The sequence below is a fragment of the Aythya fuligula genome, chromosome 2, assembly GCF_009819795.1.
Source record: "Aythya fuligula isolate bAytFul2 chromosome 2, bAytFul2.pri, whole genome shotgun sequence".
Taxonomy (NCBI): Eukaryota; Metazoa; Chordata; class Aves; order Anseriformes; family Anatidae; genus Aythya; species Aythya fuligula.
The window spans coordinates 66,103,277-66,126,478 of NC_045560.1; the positions used below are offsets into that span (position 1 = coordinate 66,103,277).

General features: G+C 37.3%; 1 protein-coding gene across 19 annotated transcripts in view; it reads right to left on the bottom strand.

The window, feature by feature from the left end:
• Window positions 1-23,202, bottom strand: part of CLASP2 (cytoplasmic linker associated protein 2) — a 138,982-nt gene that overhangs the window by 68,001 nt on the left and 47,779 nt on the right. For all 19 annotated transcript variants that reach the window (XM_032180630.1, XM_032180643.1, XM_032180640.1 and 16 more), the window contains 4 exons: window positions 9,306-9,385; window positions 3,314-3,406; window positions 2,390-2,535; window positions 358-493 (listed from right to left, as the gene is read on the bottom strand). In XM_032180630.1, the coding sequence (XP_032036521.1) occupies window positions 358-493; window positions 2,390-2,535; window positions 3,314-3,406; window positions 9,306-9,385 (455 nt within the window). The remainder of the gene's footprint in view (window positions 1-357; window positions 494-2,389; window positions 2,536-3,313; window positions 3,407-9,305; window positions 9,386-23,202) is intronic.

Genomic DNA, 23,202 nt, shown 5'->3' on the forward strand with positions numbered 1-23,202 from the left:
GTATTTTAATGTATTTGTTACTAGCTTGTTGACTGATACTTTGTCTTTAGCAAAAAGTCAGCTAACTTTCAAAGTAACCTTTTTTTAAAAATATATTCAATTAACATCCTATAAGAATCATGAAAACAGACTTGCTTTCAAAACGTATACTACTACTACTACCTTTACCATAACATTGCTGTGCTAGTGATAAATAATATTGTCCAACCATATAAAAATATTTTTTCATTGTTTAATAAACATTTTAGACTTTTAAAGAATGTTTATATAATCCTAATATTTCCAAACTAGTCATTTCTCTGGTAAGAGCAGGTACGTCAACATTTCTAGCAAAAAAATTGACCCAGTAACACTTACCCGAATAATGAACCTAATGGCTGCACACCCTGATGTTGCCATCACTTTGGCACTGTTGGGAACCAGATTAAAAAGAGTAGGCACAATAGCTTCAGCGCCATGATCGAACTTGTTTCCCAAAACAGTTGAAAGATGGCTATGTAGGAAAGAAAGAAAATCAGTTAATAAAAATCAGTACTTTTAATTTTTTTTAACGTACAATAAACTTTATTATTTTAAACATCTCTCTACAAACAACAGCATTTCTTAATTTCATTATTTCCAAAACCTTGCCTTATTGGAAAAACAGGATTTCATAGTTCCTTGGAGCACTACGTTCAGTTCTGGGGCCTTCAGCACCAGAAGGACATGGAAGCATTAGAACAAGTCCAGAGGAGGGCCATGAAGTTGATTAAGGGCTGTAGCACCTATCCTATGAGTATAGGCTGAGGCAGTTGGGATTATTCAGCCTGGAGAAGAGAAGGCTCCAGGGAGACCTCATAACAGCCTTCCAGTACCTAAAGGGGGCTACAGGACAGCAGGGGAGGGACTATTTGCCAGGGAGTATAGTGATAGGGCACGGAGCAATGGCTTTAAACTAAAAGAGGGTAGATTTAGATTACACAGAAGGAAGAAATTCCTCACTGCGAGGGTGGTGAGGCACTGGCACAGGTTCCCTGGAGAAGATATGGATGCCCCATCCCTGGAGGTGTTCAAGGCCAGTCTGGATGGGGCTTTGGGCAACCTGGTCTCGTGGGAGGTGTCCCTGCACAAGGCAGGAGCTTGGAATTACATGGTCTTTAAGGTCCCTTCCATCCCAAACCATCCTAGGATTTTATGATTTGCAGAATATTTCTGTTGCTTAGCAGACATATTAGAAGGCTTAACTATATAACTTTATTTCATAATGAAAAATCAATACTACAACTTGAAAAGCTAATATTCTCAATTACAATGCTGGCAAAACTACTGAGTTTATTGTGATTAGCCATCCATAAAAACCATCTCCCTCATTTATTCAAATTATGATTTCAATTAAACACTTCTGCCATGCAAAGAGACTACATATACATGTATTAAAAAAATACAGCCTACTGAAAATTACATCAAATGCATCTATGTTTTAGGTCTCATGAAATATTCCAAATTTTTAGGCCAGGATGAGGACGTTTGCACAACATACTTATGCTACTACTGACTTCATCTTAGGAAGATTTTGGATTATTTTCTCAAACCCTGAATTTCCCTGTCAAGGATTGCTTTATGCTCCAACAGGCCTCCACGATCCATTCAGCTGAAACCTAGAAGAGCAAGGGTGAATTCTGGGCCATACCTGTCTCACATAGCCACTAAATATTACTGGCTACATTAATGCCTTTACAGAAGGGGGAGGAGATACGAATGGGAAAAAATGCTCTGATGAGAAAAAAAAAAAAAAAAAAAAAAAAGAAAAGAAAAAAAGAAAAAAGGCTTCCCCTTCAACCCCCTTGAATTTACCCCTCAAGATAACAAGGGTGCAGGTCTTATTTCTGTTAGCCAATGCTTTTAAGATTGCCATGGAAATTAAAGATATCAGATCATCAGACCATAGCATTTTTGTTTAAACTTTCACTTGATTTTTTCCTTTTTACATTGCATGTCCAGCAATTAAAGTCAAGTTGAAGGGCTGTAAAAACCAGAGAGCTCTTTTTATTATTATAAATAGTCACAGTGAAGTCCTGTGCCAATCACCCAAACTTAAGTACTTCTAATATTAGTTCCCAATATTACAGCAGTACTTACAGTTGTTTGTACTTAGTCTAGTGATGTTAACTTGTTCTTCACATAGAATCTTTTAGAGGATTATCGACCGTATTTATCAACTAAAAGAACAAATTCCTTTGAAATGTTTCTTTGATATTTTCTCTACAGCTTCAGATCTTGACTCTGTCAGTAATAGCGTCTTGTTGGACTACTATACAATCTTTCCTGCAACACTGGTAAAGCACCTTACAACAGTCGATTTCACACTGAAGTCTAGCAATGTACACAAACACACGTAAACTATACTTACGCTACAGTAATGCATGCTTCTCTAACCACCTGGGATCTAAGATCCTTGGCTGACAGCTTGAACGCACCATCCAACAACCGTAAGTGCTGGAAAAATCCATCATACTGTGCAGCTCCAGCAACAAGCAATGACCGAACTTTCTTGAGCTAAAAAATTTAAAGCATTTCATTTTGCACACTACTAATATGTATTTCTAAAGATAAAGTATTAATTTACTGCAAAACTGTACATAAACATTTTGAAACTAGAGACATGCATAAGGTAAGTCTTGAGACAATCATGCTAAATGTATTAAGAGTGCAACTGTTTCCATAAAAGTGTAATTCCATAGAAGAGGAACATTACTTCAATCAGCAATACTGAACTTCAAGCAAATCATTTTGAACTATAAGGTAATAATTTGAAACTGTTAAGAAGAAAAAACTACTACTGAAATTCTAGAGCTGAAGTCACAGATCCCAGTCCACAAATATACAAACACTGTTCTGTTCATGTACCCTTTTCTAAACACTTACTAAGATACCATAAACTAGATCAAAAGATACATATATGCCACATACAAAAGGAAACATTTTAATTCTTAAATCCTTAAATCAAACTTATAGCCATACATAAGAATTACAAATGTTAGCAGTTTACGTGCAGAATATGCAAAAAAAATAACAACAAACACCATACACGATAGCTTTTGGAAAAGCTTTCACTTCAAAGTCAAGAAAATGCATTTCAGCCTCTTAAAATCCTTGCAAAATCTTATTCTGAAATGATTTGATACATGGAAACTGAAGGTTTTGGAATCTAAAATTAAAGTGGCTTTGATTATCAGGAATGTAATCACTAAGAACATTTTTTTTTTAAATATCCAGTCATCTGTGTTATATGAAATACATTCACCCCACAATTAAAATCAGATAAAAAGCTTACCGCATTAGTTCGTTGATCCCAATCATGCTTGTCATCTGAGAGGATTTCCCTGATTTTGTTCAACGTTTCTTCAAGTTCTCGACTAGAATAGATCTGAAACATTAAAAGCACAGAAAACTTGTATTGTTAGCATTTTGGTTAACCTGATGAAGGAAGCTATCTTGAGAAGACTAGAAATTCAATTATAATTGTGAAAATCTTGCCCCTCTTATCTAGTTCCAGAGAACTACGCAAAAGGTAGAAAGTGTTTTAAGGCAAATCTAAATTCACTCAGCAGTGAATATTCATTCATTAACAGAAAAACTGAAGAATGAACATCTTCCTCAAGACTTCACCTTCCATCTCTGTGACAACCTAACTAGAATTTCATTATGTTCACGTTTGTCTAAAATTTCCACTCATATTGAATTGTAATCTAAAAAACACTCTGTTGCACTGTTATTGCAATACAATTTCATTTTCATACCCACTATTATAATGGGTACTAATTACTCAACCAACTTATTAAAAGCCAATGAAACTCTCTTGGGGCAAGGGACTTTCTTCCTCATTAAAAAGTTGTGATACTACAAGGAACTAACTGGGCTGTTAGTCAACACTAAAATAAAATGTGTCCGAAAAAATAAAAGCTTCCATAGCTTCTATATATATTACTATTTCACGCCTATCACTTATTAACTCACAGAATCAGCAAGTAAATATAAAGAGCAGCCTTCAGACTCCTCTGTTCTCTACATACTAATTCCAGCAAAATTGAAACCTGACAACCTAATCATACATCAGTCACTATTTGGCAATACATTAATTAATTAATTTATTGATAACTGCAAGTGCAACAGTGAATTTCTAAACAAGAAAAAAATGTTAATACATTTTCACAGAAATAAACTGACTTCCCTTTGATTCTCATAGACATAAGGCACGGAACATTCTATTCTGCTTCCACTTTCCACTTTGCTTTGCACTGTCCATGCAAAATGTAATTTTTTTCTTCTTCTTCCCCCAGCTTGAGAAAAAATTATATGAAAAGGATATGAAACAGATTACTAACCAGAACACTGATTTGTTTTTCAGCAACATATTTTCAACTAGAGATTACTAATCCCTGGGATCCTAAATTCTCAGGTTGTACCAGCAGAGGTTTAGGTTGGATATTAGGAGACATTTCTTTACTGAAAGGGTTGCTTAGCATTGGAACAGGCTGCCCAGTGAAGTGGTTGAGTCACCATCCCTGAAGCCCTTCAAGAAACACTTAGATATAGAACTTAGCATGGTGTAGTGGAGGACTTTAGTACTAGGTTAAAAAATGGATTAGATGATCTTAGAGGTCTTTTCCAACCCAAACAATTCTATGATTCTTTACAAACACATATTGGGCTACATTCAGTTGCCCACACACAGGCAGCTGGTGCCATTTGAGGCATCCAGACCGGGCTGGCAGACGTAACACAGGGCTTCAAGGAGACCCATGCCCTTACCAAGTGTAAGCTGGAAACCAGCATAATAACTTACATAGCACCTGAATAGTAGTAGCTGATAGTCACTCTATCTATTCAAGTCCAAAACGTAGTTTTTCTATGTTCTAGAGCACAGAGCATGTTGGGGGAGGCAAGGACCAATGGTTATGAAGACCTTGGTTTGCTGAAGAGCCTTGATGCTGGTCTCTTGAACACACGGTTCTGTGCATATACCCACACCTTTTATCTTACTGGAGAAAGATTTAGGAATGTGTCTCTATCCTGTTCTGCAGTTGAGCTGAAACCGTATCACAGAACCACAGAATTGTCTAGGTTGGAAGAGACCTCAAGATCATCGAGTCCAACCTCTGACCTAACACTTAACAAGTCCTCCACTAAACCATATCCCTAAGTTCAACATCTAAACGTCTTTTAAAGACCTCCAGGGATGGTGACTCCACCACTTCCCTGGGCAGCCCGTTCCAATGTCTAACAACCCTTTCGGTAAAGAAGTTCTTCCTAATATCCAACCTAAAACACCCCTGGCACAACTTTAGCCTGTTCCCCCTCGTCCTGTCATCAGGCATGTGGGAGAACAGACCAACCCCCACCTCACTACAGCCTCCTTTAAGGTATCCATAGAGTGCAATAAGGTCGCCCCTGAGCCTCCTCTTCTCCAGGCTGAACAAACCCAGCTCCCTCAGCCGCTCCCCCTAAGACTTGTTTTCTAGACCACTCACCAGCTTCGCTGCCCTTCTCTGGACTCACTTGAGCACCTCCATGTCCTTCTTGTAGTGACGGGCCCAAATCTGAACACAGTACTCAAGGTACGGCCTCACCAGAGCTGAGTACAGGGGGATGATCACTTCCCTAGCCCTGATGGCCACACTACTTCTTATACAAGCCAGGATGCTGTTGGCCTTCTTGGCCACCTGAGCACACTGCTGGCTCATATTCAGCTGACTGTCAACCAATACTCCCAGGTCCTTCTCCGTCAGGTATATTTTCCATAAAATATTTTATTTCCCTATGCAAATTGAAATTACTACAAGAGTTGTTTGAAATAAAGACTAGCTTTCCAAGTTCTTGAGTATACTGAACAAATTCTTGCAGTAGATACAGGACTTGGACTCACCAATGATTTCTATTTTTGATCTAATGCTTTAGTAACAGAACACAGTTATGGAGGCCTCTATTTCATGGAAGACATCTATGCTCTAGACCATCTGCATATTTAGTTTGTCTGATAAACAGGGTAGGAATCACTTCATAAATGAATGAGTTAGCACACCTACACCAGCTTCATGCAGAAAACACTGTCTGCATATGCTTTAACAACAGAATTAACATTTCAATTACCACACAGCTACGTGAGCATTTTTTTCTTCAAGGTACATGTGTGGAAACAAATTAGCAATTCTATCTACACAGGAGACACGACTGCAACCATAAAAAACAAATGCTATTCTTCATGATTACATCTTTCTTCACACCTAGAAGTCTACAGTAATCTGATGCAGAACTTATTTTAAAAGGGTGAAGAATTTAATGAAGAAAGTCAATTCAAGCATAACAGACTTCCTATTCCACTACTCATAAAGACTGAACTTGAGTTCTGTATCACCATTTAATACACAACTTGTGTATACTGGTAGTGTGTAATACTTATTAGAAAACACATTCACTGTAACACTAGTAGCACAGGTACCAACCATATTGTTCGGAATAAATACCCTATGTGTCTCAATGAAAATTTCATTTGATTAAATTGCATGTCATCATACGGAGATCCTTATATGACTTCTAAAAGCGGTCACTGGTCAAGTAAAGATGCGATTTTACATTTTTGGTGACCATAATGTCATCAGAACCTGCAATAATTCAACCTTCTCAGGTTTCCCCCTTTACCATCATCCACCTTGCCCTGTTCTTCCCAATTCAATAGCCAAACACAGAAGCAACATACACAATAGCTTTAAGTTAGCGCCACATGCATGCCTAGGCAAAGAACTTTTTTTCCTTTAATTGCCCAGCACAAATATATGCAATTTCTGCTATTCAAATTGACATTTTAATGAGGAATTTAATAAGTGGCATAATTTTGATTGACATGAAATTAAAACTTTTCCACCAAAAATCTCAAAGTACTAAGTTTCTCCATACTTACATCAGTTTCAGAGAGGTAAAAAGTAATATTTTAATAATTTCTTTTTTTTCTCTGCCCTTGATTAATTATGCTTTTAGAAAGCCAACATGCAGTTTTGTGTTCAGGCAATGATAATACATTTTTTGTTTGTAAGTTTCTAAGTCAGACATAAATACAAACAATTAAATTTGTTTTGAAAATAAATCTAGCTAATAATGGGAGTTATTCCTAATATTCTGATTACTGAAGTTTCCTCTTCAATTTAAACACAAGTGAAAAAAGAGGTGTAAAATTATTATGTTTGTAATCTAAATGTGCAGGTACAATACTGTCATCGCAGTACAATGAGCAAAGGACACTTGTTAGCAAAAAGCCATCATACTATATCTCAAAATAAGCTATCTTCATAAACTGCAGTTATCCATCAGAGGGCAACATGCACATATATCAGTAACAGCAACTGCAACATCAAAGACTGAAAACTTAAAAGCTCAAACACAAATTAGAGCAGTAACTATATAAACAGAAACTATTTTCAATATGGGAATTACAAATTCCCATAGATAGAAGTAAATTATGTGACATTACTAGAGGATTAATGATGAGCAGTCACTAAAACAGGTTACTATTGAAGCAGATCCACCAGTGGAGGCTTTTAAGATCACGTCAAACATATACAGTAAATAATCTGAATTTATTTGATTAGTCCAGAAGCACAAACTTGATTCAAAATTAGACCCATTTCCATAATGTAGTTCCCTCCCTTACCACCACTGAAGCCACTACTAAAACCCACACAAACGTAATGAAAAGACAGGCAGACACAGTAACAAACAAACAACTAACTCCCTTTCCCCATTTTGTCTGACAAGTTTCCTTCACTTTTAGATTAACGTGGCAAACTGCAGATCATGAACATTCTCCATACATTCTAGTACAGAAAATTCTCTCTTCCATAGTAATCAACACAGTCTCAGAATATGGGATTTTTATTTTTTTTAAAAGAAGCATGAGATTGTCCACAATCAGAAACCTGAAGTTGGGACAGCAGGAAGTTGTTATTCTTAAGGATACAATTTATTTATTTATTTTTGCCTGGCCTTACATTCTCATTTGTGAACCCAATAATTTATTTTAGGGTCAAAGAAACATCTCCTGTTACTCCCCACCTCAATTCAGGTGACATTAGTAAGGAAAAGTGAATCATCCAGTAGAGTCAGACAGAAAAATCACACAACTGGTCAATGACATATAGTCATACCACTTTTTATTACCTAGTGTTATTAACCAATTTAAGTAATTAGAGAACTCCGCTTGGGACCTCAAACATTAAAGTAACAAATTAGAGGCAGAACGTTTTCAGTGCTGTTGCAAATTACTCTGTTCAGCATAATGAAGATAAACAGTATCAGAAGTTCCATGGTTTTGCCCTCCAAAGAATTCTGAACAGTTCAGAGAAGCAAAGAAGAAATACAAAAGTCCTACAGTATAAGACAAAGATTTGCTTGATATGACAGGAACCATGGAGATAAAGTGTTCCTTCATAAAAGCAGAGTAATTCTGCCTACAAAAGGAGATCCAACCAATAGAATACCATCGTCTTCGGAAATAGAAATAGAACTAAAGCACCTATCAAGAGATTCAAAATCCTTCTGGCGTTCAGAAACTGTGCCTGAGTTTTTGGTCATCTTCCACTCCTCAGTCCCTCAAAGAAAACTTATTCAAAATTGAAGATACAAACATGTTAGGTGACCCAACCTTGTGTGAAAGTACCAAGTATAAGCAATTCCCACACTTAAGGAATAGAAATTAAAATCTTATCTTTCAACTAAGAACTCCGCATCCAACAAGTTCATTATCTTTCAAATAAGTCACTAGATTTGTTTTTTTGTTTGTTTGTTTGTTTTTTTGAAGTGCTGCTACAGATGGGGGCATATATGCCAGACATGCATCATTACAATTCAGACAGATTTTTAAAATATAATTCTTGGTTTTTAAATTATTTGCCTGAATTATCGTTAGTTGCTTATCCCATGAAATTACAGTCCTAGGTTTTCCAACACCTATGGAAATCTTTTTCTTATCAAAACTGAAATATGCAATTATTTTCAGTAGCTCCTTGGAAAAGATTAAACAAAGTAATAACGGATTCTACCTGAAACACAAAGTAATTATAATTAGTAGGACAATTTTAAAAGGTTAGTTTTGTAACTAACAACTGGAAAAAAAATGAAGCTTTCCATGGAGACTACATTTTCAGAAAGAAGGAAAAGTAATGACACTCAGTTAAGAGACTACAAAATTATATATAAAAGAAAAAAAAGCGTAAGCTAAGACAATGTAAATAGCACATTCCTGAAAACAAAAGCTAGTATATGCAACATCTTACCTGTACAGTAGGAACATCTGTAAATGCCTTAATAAAATCATCTTCATCAACAGCTCCAGCTCCTCCTTCTTTAGAGGAACCTACATAAACATAAAATACTGTTAAACAATATCTAATGCATATCAAGGTTTTCAAAATGAAATAACTGTCTTTCACCATACCTATTTTCAAACATTTAATAAAACTCACAAAAAGCCTGAAAACTGTCTAAAATTGCAAGACCCTGAGCATTGATTTCACCTCAAATAATTAAAACATTTTTCCCCAAAAATGAAAAATTTTGAGCTGTTTCCAATGACAAAGATAATGGTTTCATTTTATTGTTTTTATTTGTGTTTAGTTGAAGATGTACTTAGCACAACAACCCTCTACTAGCCATTTGTACAGAATTTTGAGACTTGCATCCTGTTAATGTAAATGCTCCTAAATGAAGCACAGAATTTCAAATTACTTAATAAAGCAGGAGTTACTTGTCATTAAAGGAAGTTCCTCAAGATCAGTTTTTCACATTAACACACGTTCTATGAGCAATCAGCCCTAGCTTGTGTTTTAATTTGTTTCTTTATTTTTTAAAATCTTGTATACAACCCTACATGAGTCTTAGTACCTTGTATTTCCCATAAGTCTCCTGTTGAGCTAGGAAGTGTGAGGTGCATTTCTCAATCTCAAAGCTCCAAGAGCTTCAAGACAGAAAGCAAGGACATGGTAAATGGAACGCAGTGTTGGGACAAAAATCTCAGTACACTCATCTCTATGCAGGTTCCTCTGTGAAGCTCCAGGATCATGTCACATAGAGGAAGTCTCCAAGAACCTTCATGATATGTTACTGGAAAAGTATCATACCAGAAAATGTTCCTTCTCCAAAAGCTTCCATGATGGCTACATGAGTATATAGTACAGCTGAATCTGTGCAAGGTTACTAATGGAACTGTTCACATGTAATGCCCCAAATTCCATGGCAAAAAGATCAGGGAAGAACACTAACATGTAATTTATTGGTCCCATAGCAGCATATAGCTGCTAAGTTTCATAACAATCTTGAATAGAAACTAAGGAAATTCTAAAACAGAAAATAACTTAAAATGAGTTCCTGGATTTCAATGTCTTGCAAAAATTACAGTTGCCAAGAAAAACGGTGTCTAAAGTAAAGGACTAACATTTCCCCTGAATCAAAGAGCAAATTCATCAGATGCAGGCTGTGCTAAAAACCTAAAACTCCAATTAAAAGGTAGAGCTTGGCAGAAACTTCATGCATCTTCAGTAATTAAGACAGGCATACAATAGAGAAGGACAAGTTACTGCATCGATGTAGTAAGTCCAGTACAGTATTTCCTTTGCTTTGAGGTAAGAGGTTGTACCCACTAATGTGTACTTAACCTTGTAAATAAGAAGAATATTTTGAGTATGAGACATACAAGTCTGCTTTTTCATGCGACTAAAAAACAGTTGTAGAACCCCTTTTCCTTTCTGCCACACGAACCTGTACAGCTCCTAAGAGGGAGGGAGCCCTGCTAAGAGCAGAAATTTTGTTGAAAGAAACCTTGAAAGAAAGAATTTGGTACAGGAGCATCATGCTAAACTAGCTGGTCAACACAGCCATCTTAAGTTCAATTCATAACTCCATTTGTCTCTACCAAAATATGCTGACATTTAAGGAATTGTCATAGTACTAACACAGTCACAACCAAAACGCAGTGCTCAGGAAAGGTAAATGCAAAAATAGTTTGAATAGCCAAAAGGTTGCTTAAGTTTTAAAGGTTAAAACATAGTTTTCATCTGGTCCAAGGACTTGTTCCTTTTAAAAAATGTTTAAAGTTATACGCAACAGTTTATACAAGGTTTCTGTTCTCATCACCAACATTGTTTTAGTCAGATAACTGTGTCAGCTGCAAAACAGTGAACACCTACAAAGCTCATACTGTATGATTCTTTGCAACCTGATAAAACACTGCTGAAGACTGCAGTGATCCTGTGACTCTAGACGCAAGAAACACCTGCACTTAACAGTTTACATGAGTTCTGTATAATTCCTTGATTATATAAATACCTGAACACCACTATTAAAGCACAAAGAGCTTTACTGTTACTGTTTACTGTTACTTTTACAAATCCGTTACTTATCAATTTTCTGACAAGAGAACAGACTTACAGAAACCAAACATTGGAAACTGTCATGAACACAAAAGCATGGTAAATCTTTGGATTTAAGTACTTAAGATATCCACAGTACACTTCTATACACTATAAAACAGAGCTCAAGAGAGGATGAAGTTGCCTTTGCTAAATAATTAGGTATTATAGTCCTTGCCATGCCTGAAAATATCAATTTGAAGATCAGGAAATTACAAAAATTAGCTATAGGGTTTTCGAGCACCTTAACCTCATTCAATAATGCATTTTGAATGAGAAAATATCCTTTACTTAATGGATAACAAATCATGACTTTGGAGAGAGAAAGAGGAAGAACAGACTTCTATTTAAAATACATTTGACATAGCCCGGTGACATGGCTTCAACTAGTTAACTTCTACAGACCGCTATTCTTTTAAATTATTGCTCCCAGAAAATTGTGTTACTGCCTCTTCGCCTGGTAATAGAAACGATTATGTGTTTTTAGGCAGGTGACACTTTAAAAAAAAAAAAAAAAGCACACCTTTTATAAGCACATTTGCTTCTACTTCACTAAACTTTCTCCTCCTCTGCTCTGATCACGTATGCATACCAAAATAAAGTGTCAAATAACAGCCCCTGCTTACATTGTATTGAAGTCAGAAGTCTGTAACACATGAGGAAAAATACTGTCCATCCTCTCTCTCCCCAATCTCTTAGTAGTTATGTTTACCAATTCGTTTAGTCACTGTTTCTGTGGAGACTAACAAAACACAACAGAAATCAACCTGCTGTTTCCCAGTTGAGGAGGTCTTTTACCCTGCTAATGAGATTTAATAGTCCTGCACGTGAAGATGCCTTCAAAGAACTTCTTATGCAGTTGTAAAGCTTGACTTCCCTCCACAAAAGCAACAGAGCTTTACAAAATTCTAATTTCAGACAGTTCTGCCTTCAAACTTAAAACTGACAGATCTGACAGAACAGACATGTTTTGATAAGCTGTTTTGTTACTGTTGGTGCTTACCTTCCCAGACCAAGCTGTGATTATAAATTCTTAGACGTATGTCTCTTGAGCATTAACGCATTCCACTGAATAATGCATATTATTAACTTTAGCCACAGAACACATATTCCTTTGACCAGGTGCAGACATGTTAACTACTGCATTCTTGATGGTAAGGAAACTAGAAACAATTTTAAGGGTCTGAAGGGTCTGCAAACACACCACATTTAATATCTGTAAGTGCCCAGCAGACAATTAAATTCCAGAGCCTCAACCACCAGCTTTTTCTTACATGAGAGCAATTTACATTGCTTTTGGATTCACTTAGCTGAAACCCAGAAGAGAAATTCACCTGAAGGAGAAGGAGAACAAGCATTCATACATATACAAGCATTTATACAGAAATTTCACTCTCTTGTTTTCATACATAACCTTTACCTCCTCCTATCCTTCAAGCATCATGGTTAGACAAACCCACACAGAGACCTCTTCAAGAAGCTGGTGAGAATCTACCTAACATAGAAAATACACTTGATATGGAAGTAGATTACAGCAACTTAAGCATCCCCAGGCTTTATGGTGTTTTTTATTGTTTATTTTTGAATTAGGTTTGATGTCTGGAGATGGAAGCAAAGGGAATTAACGTCTTCCTTCATGCAAAGCACTAAGAGAGATGACATCTTCTTAAGTTAAATGAAAGGGTTTCTACCACTTTGTGAGGCTCCAGGAGATTTTTTTCCCCCTCCTCTTTCCCCAGATAATCTTTATCCAGTCACAAGTTCAGCATTCTGAAAAGCTCAATACCAGAAAGGGTTCTGAATGCAAATGCAGAAATTACTCTTTTTTTTTTTCTCCCCCCAGAAACAGTTTTCTCACTAAGGAATTAATTCCTATAATAATTTTCTTCTTCTGACAGTTGGAATCTTTCCATCGCTTCAAAATGACTTGAGACCACTAACTTGCTCTGCCACCTTCATGATCTCTCCGCAAGTACCCACAAAGCTATACATGATGGGATGACAAAACAAGGGGTCAACAGTATATGGAAGAAATACATAAGAAGAAATACATTTTTGTTTTGAAACAAAGAACTGCAAATTCAAAGCGTGCTTACGCTTTATGTTTAATAAAGTATACAAGCATTAGCCTAAAAATAAAAAATACTTATCTTATACAATAGGTTAACTGGTACCTCTCACTCATTCTTCCTCCTGAGCTGCCTCATTCTATCACTAGTACATTCAAATAAATCACAAAAGCAAAAGACTAAGCAGAGAATGAAATACACTGGACAAGAAGAATGGCTTCAATGAGACAAGTGCCCTATGCTTCACTGTGGGGCCATATAAACACCGTGCTAGCACAATACAATGGGTAACATGGGATAGAAATGAATGAGTAGAGACAGGGAAGGAAATGATTACAGGCAGCTTAAACAGCACAGCTGCTGAAAACCTAATTATAGTCTGAAGAGAGTACAGTCATACTCAAAATAAATTCAAGCAAAGACAATTGCAAAGGCAACACAGTGAAACGGACAGCCTATCTCACTACACAGGAAGGGGAAAAAAGTTTATGGAAAACACTGATACAGGAGGCAAACACACCCACATGAGCTACAAATAAATTACAGAAATTAGAAGATGCTTCCTATAGATTACTGCAACCGATTCTTGCTATCACCGATTTTTGGAATCCCTTTCAATGACACAAAACCTAATTCTGTGAGATGAATTCTTTAGCACAGTACTGGCAATAGAGACAGTGCTTGACCAATATTTGGTTACTGACCAAATTGCGTTCCCAGTCCTAGCGGGTGGGTAGGTAACGGCAATGTTTAACTCTCTCTGAATATATGTTCTGCTGTTTGTTAGTCTCTGACACAGTGAGTTTTCCTGAATCTTCTGTAACTACCTACATCCTAGTCCAGTCTTCCAGAAATCTACTCGTTTATCCTTGGGCCAGCCCTTATTACTGTTTGACAACACCGACAGCTCCCTTTTAAAATGGTGTTTGTTGTGGAGAGAAGTTAACAATGCTTCATGATCTGAATTACCCCCTCTGAGATTGCAGTAGTGATTTTTAAGATAATGATTCTGATAAAGCCCTGCAGATAGACAATTTCAGTGGCTCAGTAAGCAATCTGTCTTTCCAGACACCATATGGTTACTGGTACGAAGTCTCTGGAAATTCCCTTCCTGCTTTAAATCACTACGTCATCTCAAGCATTTTGATAGGCTGTATATGCACAGCCTAACATATTAACAGAATATAGGAAACATTGATAGAACTGATGTAAGACCACCAATGTTCTTATTTCCATGTTTGAAAGACTGACCTTTGGATTTTAATTAAAAAATAATAATAATAATCAAAAGACAAGCAAAGAACTATTCTTCTGTCTCAAGCATCTGGATAAAGCACAAAGTATTTTTCCACTGGGTTCCTAGAAGTCATTTAGCATAGATGCTTTTGGGTTGCCAGCATAAGAAAATACCTGAGAGGAACAAATAGCATTTGCTCTAATAAAAATAACCACCCTAGCCAATGTTAGACAAGGTGCACTTTATAAACAAAGCAGATTTACTTGAATATAGTTACACTGGTAGAATAATACCAACAGTATCCTTTAGGGTGGATACAATTAGACTAATTTAAAATAATAATAACATAATTATGTTAGTATAGTAACATGTCCCAAGTTTCACTCACAGCATAAACTGTACTAGCCAAAGCATAATCATTCTAGTATAACAGTTAGCACCACTTACTGGCTTTGCTATACAAATTAACAAACAGGTTACATTACTAACTGCTTCAGCTCTGCTAGTACAACTTAGGGGAAGACCAAACAATAATGCTGTAGTGACCATACTCTGGATGAAAATTTTATTGGCAAAAATCCAGTTGCCTTTTGTCTTTTTTCCAAGATAAAGAACAATTCCATTTGTAGAACACTAAATAACTTTCCATCCTCAAAAATCCCTCTGGTTCATATAAACTTCACTATACTTTCACAGCTTTTAGAACATGCCTTGCCTACCTGAGAAACCCCATGAATAGAACATAGGCCTCCAGTAGACAGACTGACAATTTATGCTGGAAAAATATTAGGAGATTACCCAAATGGGTTGCTCACATCTGTCTGATGGCAGTTGGCACCTGCACAGATTGCAGAAATGAAGGAGAGGAACAGCAGAAAGTCCAGGTACCAATCCCTCAAGCCATTGCAGTTGGTGATTTATGAACTTACACTAAAACCAGTAATGGCCTGAAGTGCCTTTGACAAAGACACTGGGCAGACAATTAGGATCAGTAAACCTCTTTGGCTGGCCCAACACAACCAGATTTTTTGGTGATAAATTTAAGAAATTGAATATACTTTTTAATCATCAGACAACACTAATGTTAAATAAGCCATTTTTGCCAGAAACTTTACTTAATATGGCTTTGTGCTTTTTGAAACCAGCTTAGAAGACAGCACAGTGACTTTACAGAGTAAAGAAGTCTTCACTAGAAAGCCCAGTTTACGGAAACTAACAGATGAATTGTTAAATTCAGCCCCGTGACTGACATTCTTCATGCCAAGTTGTCCACCTGAACTCCTCCAATACCAAAAGTCTTTGTCCCCAAGGCATCCAGAAACAGTCATTCAAGCCAAAATATCTGCACAAACAAAAGAGCAAAATACCTTCAAATACTTTCAAAGTAAGTCCTATTCCTTACTTGTTTTTTCTCCCTAAATTAGGAAGTTGACAGACATGGCTACAGAAATTCCCCGGAGATTCCACCTGTGGTGCTGTGCCTGCTTCATTAAAACATTCCTCCCACATGCCAAAGACATTGTGCATGAACACCACTTTCTATACAATAATTGAGTATGCTGCCTCTCAGGACTGAGATGCTAAGTAGAACTCTCCATGCAATTACTCACTTCAGGAAAGAAAAGGAGCAGGTGGGATAAGAAGGTACGAGAAGCAAGTTATGCTTACAAGGAAGAAGGTGGCAGGAAAATGGAACATAACTATTGAAACAGCACATTTCAACCCTTAAGGTGTGCCACAGCAGTTCAGGAGCAATCACAGTGTGAACTACAGATGTAGAACTTGTCCCAGGACTTGTGTGCTAGGAGGAAGCACAAACTAACTGTGAAGATCTAGCATGCTTAGTCTTCATTTTGGAGCTGTTCTTGAGTGTGAAGAGTCCTTTGGAATTGTGTATAGAATGCAAGGGCTACAAAACATTGTATTCCTGGCAGACTTAATCAACGATATTTGAAGCTTTTACCCAATACCAAATGCACAGTTTCAATAACTCTGGCCTCAATTCCTATGCAGCATAACTTCACAGGTACAAAAGATTAATAATACTGTACAGAAGATTAATACTAGAACCTCTTATTTCCACAGGCATGCTATGTAAATCATTTTGCAAGCATTTGCGAAGCATGCAGAAAGTATGACTACATGAGAACAAAATTAATGTAGTTAGTTCAAGGCTTGGATAGCATACAGTAGATAAGGGCATAACCAGGGTGGGGGATAGCAGGGAAAAAAAGTAGTTCCATGAGCAGAAAGAACACAGATACCTGACTTCATTTGGGCTTATCTCACATTTGGTTATACTGAAGTGTAATCACATGGTAATCTTCCAAATAAAGCACAGTGTTCATGCTCATGCTGTAATTTGTCAAAGCGCTCGTGTGTTTCTTTTCTCAACTCGGCAATCAATTTTCACAAATACTTAAAAGAACGTTTTGAGACCCTGGCTCATTTGCCAAGTTTCAACAGTTGTTTTTGTAAAGTTATGCTAATATTATGCAAATTAGTCTTCTTTTCAGTTTTAGTATAGCTTCCTAATAAGCTAATATAGTTTTTACTTTAATTTGTTCCTCGTCTTACACCTGAATAGTGAAAAAAACACACTAATTATTTTACATTACTGAAATTGTTGCAGAGAACAACCTGGAACACAAACAAATAATTTGTATCACCTATAATTTGTGTTGCAAAATAGACTCGGTTGGGATAACACAATTGTATGGGGGGTTGTTTTGATGCAATGGTTTCAGAAAAAAAGGCATTTTCATTACTGTTACCACTTCTCTTCAACTGTGCAGTCTTTCCTGGAAGAATTCAAACTGATATTCTATTAAGAACAATTAGAACTAACACTGCCTGACATCATAAACAATGCATTTATTTTATTTTATATTTTTTTTTAAGATATGACAAGGCTTTTTTATCTTTTAGTTCTAGAAGTTCATTAGTACAAAACAAAAGGTCAAAGTGATTTGATTTTAATGTATGGTTGTTCTCCTGTATTTTTAAGGACATCTCATTTATGTGGTGGCAAGTGATACTTGTACCTTTGCTGAAATTCCTCTACTTGTGTTATAGAAGTAATTTGCATCTTATGTTTCCACTTTCTCTGCCTCTTTATTTGAGAGGACTCCAAGTGGCAGCAGGGTCAGCTGACTTCTGTTCCACTTCCTTCTGCCTCCTTTCTTTTTCCTTCTGGATTCAGCCATATAAAAACAAAGAAATTGCCTCCCCCCTTCTCGCTACTTGAAAAAGAAAATCACTGTTTAATGTTAGCAAAATAAACAGCGGCCTGGCTTGTCTTTCTTACTCTTGCCACTGCCTAGTACTATGTCTGCTAGTAAGATGTTTGGGACTGTAACACAGAGTAGGGATATCAAAAGAAGGTTGGACAGTGCTGTAAGCTCTTATCTCCAGACTTATTAATTACTGCTCCAGTGTTAGTCTTATTTTATCCATTAGTAAGCTACCTTCTAGGCTATGAGCTTTTTTGGAGAAGACTACTGGATACAGTCCATGCTTAAACCAACATAATAAATCCTACAATCTAGTTGAAGCTTCTAGAAATCAGTGCAAAACAAACTGAAGTAGCACAAACTATCTGCCAACTGTCCTAGGATGACACACATTAAAAAGGGAGCCTAAAAAACACCAGTTATGAATATATATTCATACATGCTGTGAATGTGCGTATTTGTATGTGCATATGAACTGAAAATATATTCAACTCAGTTTCGTCACTGAGGCTGATTTTTTAATTTACCTGCTGATGCAGCAAGTGCATCATTTAATGCATAAATGCAGGTGCATTTAATTCACCTGACTAGATGCAAAGGAAAAAATGTTACAGGAAAGTAAACCCCCATGGCTGGAGAAGAATACATAATAGCCAAGGAGAACAGACTACTGATCACATGAGAGGAAACCATCTTAAGTCCTATTCAGGGGACTTAACAGCAACAAACCCCAACAACTGTAGGTGAACCTGGAAAGCTGGAAGTCGTCCTGTTTCCCTGAACTTTGGGTTAGGTTAACACAGTTCATGACTGCATGATTGCAACCCAGTCACTTCATGGGCAAGGTCGTGTCAGGAAGGAAGGTAACTGACATTCCCTGTAAGGACAGGGAAGCAAAAACAAGCTTTTTGTAAAAAGTCCTGATTCACTCTCTGATACCCAAGACAGATCTTAAAGGGTGCTCAGAAAGACCAAAAACGTCTGATTTCAGAAGAAAAATCCTTGAAATTCACAGCAACCTGTAAGCCAAGGCAGCAACTGCCACAGAGTATCAGTGATGCTTTGACTGCCAAAATTATCTCTGAGCAGTTTTGTATAACTACATAACTATGAAAAAATATCTAGTTTATTTTACGTGACAACTACAGCACTTTGGAAATCACGTAATGAAGGCCACGCAAATAACAGAGGAAAGACTATTGCACAGCATTAACAATTCATAAGTTTATAACAATTTGAGTACTGATTAATCTGAAGCCTTTTTTGTGTGTTAAGTAAACTCAGCGCTGTCTTCATCAGTCTCAAGATGATCAATACAGCAAGCAAAGCATTTATCCTTGTTTAAAGTCCATTCACTAACAATTTATGTTTACAGTTCCACAATTATTAAGTCCATTTTTTAAAATACATTTCTTAACTACAGTATGTAGTTTTAACTTAACCAGACTAAGAAGGTTTCAAAAGTATCCATTTTTCAGTACATTTATTCTAGGCAGAACTTTTTCATTTAAACTGTCCCATACGGAAGCCTCTAAACACTTGGAAATCTTTCTCTGCTAGAAAATACAAGCTGAGAGCAGCCAATCAGCAGCATTTTAATGTATCTCAAAGAGCTGTGTTCCTATGATTCAGCAGGGAAAAAAAAAGCACTACTAGCTAACAGAACTCACTACAGACAGATACACAACCTAAACTTAAATTTCCTAAGGTTGAGAATAGCTTTTTACAGTTAAGAGTGTGTTCCTTTAATTATCAAAGTGTACTGTGTTATTACTGTCCTCACAGCTGCCTTTTTGCCAGAACTGTTTACCTTGTTCATCCAAATTTTCCAGTTACTTTATTTCTACCTAAAAGAAATTATTCTTAATGTTTTTTGAGCCATCATCAAACCTTTGGAGGCTTTTATGTCAAAAAATTAAAACCATCCTAAGACTGGGGGTTATTTTAAATTATGCCAGCATGAAACTTCAGACTGGCACAAAAGCAGACTTCACTGAGGACCAGAGCCTTTGAACACTTGAACAAAAGGCAGTATCACTTTTTTTTTTTTTTTTTTTAAACATGGAAGAAAAATAAGCTTTTTGTATGTATACATATTTTTTAATTGAGGGTGTATACATATTTTTTAATTGAGGGGAAAAAATGAAAAAACATAATGTCCTTGGGGTTTTACTTCATATTCTTCATGCTTGGCATCAACAACATTCTTACTCCAAAATATCTTCTAAAATGGCACTCAGAATAATTCTTATACTTACATTAATAACATTCATTCTTCTGGTTTGCCATGGGATGATTCATCCAGAAGCAATATAGGTTGTTTCAAAAAGTGTTACAACATTATTAGGGCTAAACAATAGGGAAGCAATATAAGATAATGCTACTAGGCTAATACACTACATTAATAACAGGAAAAAAATAAAATAAAATAAAAAAAAAACAGATAAAAATATGTGTTATCTTCCCACTGAAGACAACTACAAAAAGTATAAAGTCTACCTTACTGTTTTAAATTACACTAAGTCGTTTTAAATGGTTTTAAATAACACTAAGAATTATGTTCTACCTGGACTTAAGCAAAGCCTTTGATATGGTCCCTCACCACATTCTTCTCTCTAAACTGGGAGAGGTATGGATTTGAAGGATGGACTGTTAGGTGGATAAGAATTGGTTGGCTGGTCACAGACAAAGGGTTGTGGACAATGGTTCTATGTCTGGGTGGAGTTTGGTCACAAGTGGTATCCCTCAGGGGTCAGTCTCAGGACTGGTGCTCTTCAACATCTTTATCAACGACATAGATGACAGAATTGAGTGCACCCTCAGCAAGTTTGCAGATGACACCAAGCTGAGTGGTGCAGTCAATACAATAGAGGGAAGGGGTGCCATCCAGAGGGACATGGACAGGCTGGAGAAGTGGGCCCATGAGAACCTAATGAGGTTCAACAAGGCCAAGTGCAAGGTGTTGCACATGGGCTGGAGCAATCCTAGGTATTATTTATATAGACTGGGAGAAGAACTTGAGAGCAGCCCTGTGGAGAAGTACTTGGGGGTCCTGATGGATGAGAAGCTGGATATGAGCTGGCAGTGCGTGCTTGCAGCCCAGAAGGCCAACTATGTCCTGGGCTGCATTAAAAAAGGGGTGGCCAGCAGGGAGAGGGAAGTGATTGTCCCCCTCTACTCTGCTCTTTTGAGACCCCACCTGGAATGTGGGGTTCATGGGGTCCACCATGCAGTCCTGGGGCCCTCAACACAAGAAGGACGTGAAGCTCTTGGGACAGGTCCAGAGGAGAGCCACTAAGATGATCGGAGGGCTGGAGCACCTCTCCTATGCAGAAAGGTTAAGGGAACTGGGATTGTTCAGCTTGGAGAAGAGAAGGCTCTGGGGAGACCTCATTGCGGCCTTCCAGTGCTTGAAGGGAGCATATAAACAGAAGGAGGAACGCCTGTTCACATGTGTTTGTAGCGATAAGACACGGGGGAATGGTTTTAGGCTAAGACAGGGAAGATTTAGGTTGGAAATTAAGAAAAAGTTTTTCACTCAGAGGGTGGTGAGGCACTGGAATGGGTTGCCCAGACAGGTTGTGGATGCCTCATCCCTGGAGGCATTTAAGGCCAGGCTTGATGCAACTCTGGGCAGCTTGCTCTAGTGGTTATCAACCCTGCCCAGAGCAGGAGGGTTGAAACTAGATGGTCGTTAAGGTCCCTTTCAACCCAGGCCATTCTGTATGATTCTATATGATTCCATATATGTTCTGGCCCTACAGAGGTTCTCATAAACATACAATAGAAAGTTAATACACATTCCTGTCCTGATTTTTCTTTTTTACTCAGCAAGCTTTTCTTCCAAATATCACACCACTCTATTGAAATACCAGCATTCCTACACTTAATCCATGTTAAACACTGCTGACCTAAACTGACATTTTGGGAAAAGAAAGGAGTCTAGTCTTCCTGTCAAGACTGAGCTTTCCTGTTAACATCTACACACCATAAAACTTCTGAATAGGAAACAAAGGAACAATTCCCTCAAAGTCTTGGAAAGGAGTTCACATTGGCAAGAAAACCTGCCACAGCCCTCTAAGAGACCTTGAAGAACACAGAGACAAAAATATAGTTCATTTGGCTAACATACTCAACTACGCAACTTAAGCCAATTCCTACTTTAAATTATGGTGTCTCTTTCAATCGAAACATGGCATGCCATACTGCCAAGAACCTGTGAGCATCCATTTCTTAGAGTGCAGAATGCACACTGTGTGCATTCTCAAGGAGGCGGCCTTGGAGAGAGGCTCCGTCACTCCAGTGAATAGCTGAAAACAACTGCATCAGAAATAAATAGATCAGCTGTGTGGGACACTGCATATCGTGGCAAATGACTAGTTTGGGGAAGTGTATCAACCACGGAATAAGAAATATGCCAGACAAAACATTGCCCCATTAAATTGAAGATCCAATACTTCTAATTCTTCACAAGCAAGAAGGTTAGGGTCTGAAAACCTCCAAGCACTAAAATCAGATGAGAAACAGACTGCTGGATTTCTTACACCCAGAGTGGTACCCTGACAATGCTGCCCACTCTGATACTTTTCTGGCAAGCTACCTTCAACAGACTTAATCGCACCTGCCATCATATGTACAAGTCTACAATCCCTCTCATCCCTACTGTGGGCAGGAAGAGATCTTGAATAATAATTCCTAGCTCTAGGAGATACAATCCCCGCTGTAGGGCATTGCTATTGCTAATGTACATACCTGCTTCACCTGCCTTCCCTGGACAATGATTTTGCATTTCCAGTGCCACCAAAATGTATTTCCTACAGTGTAGTGGGCACTTACATTACTGAAAATCTCTTTTTTTCCTGGATGGGTCATTGCACTCAAACAGAGCATCTGGGAAGCAATCAATTTGTTAAATAAGAAATATCTCCATAATGTATGTAATGAAAAGCCAAGCATATACCCAATTCAAGAGATATCTCCATAAAAGAAGTCGAGCAACATGGTTTAATTTTCTTTTAATAAGTTTTAGGTTTAATTTTCTTAGCCTTAAGCCAGACTCACCTCCACTTCCCTTTGGAATTGGGGAGGGGAGGAAAAATGTCTTTTAAAGTAACATCATCAGGGAAAAAGGATCTCTGGAATGCAATAACTAGTTTTAAGTAAATCAACTTCTAGCAATCTCAGCCTATGCTCAGCATAATTTCCACCTGCACTGACAGTTCTATCTG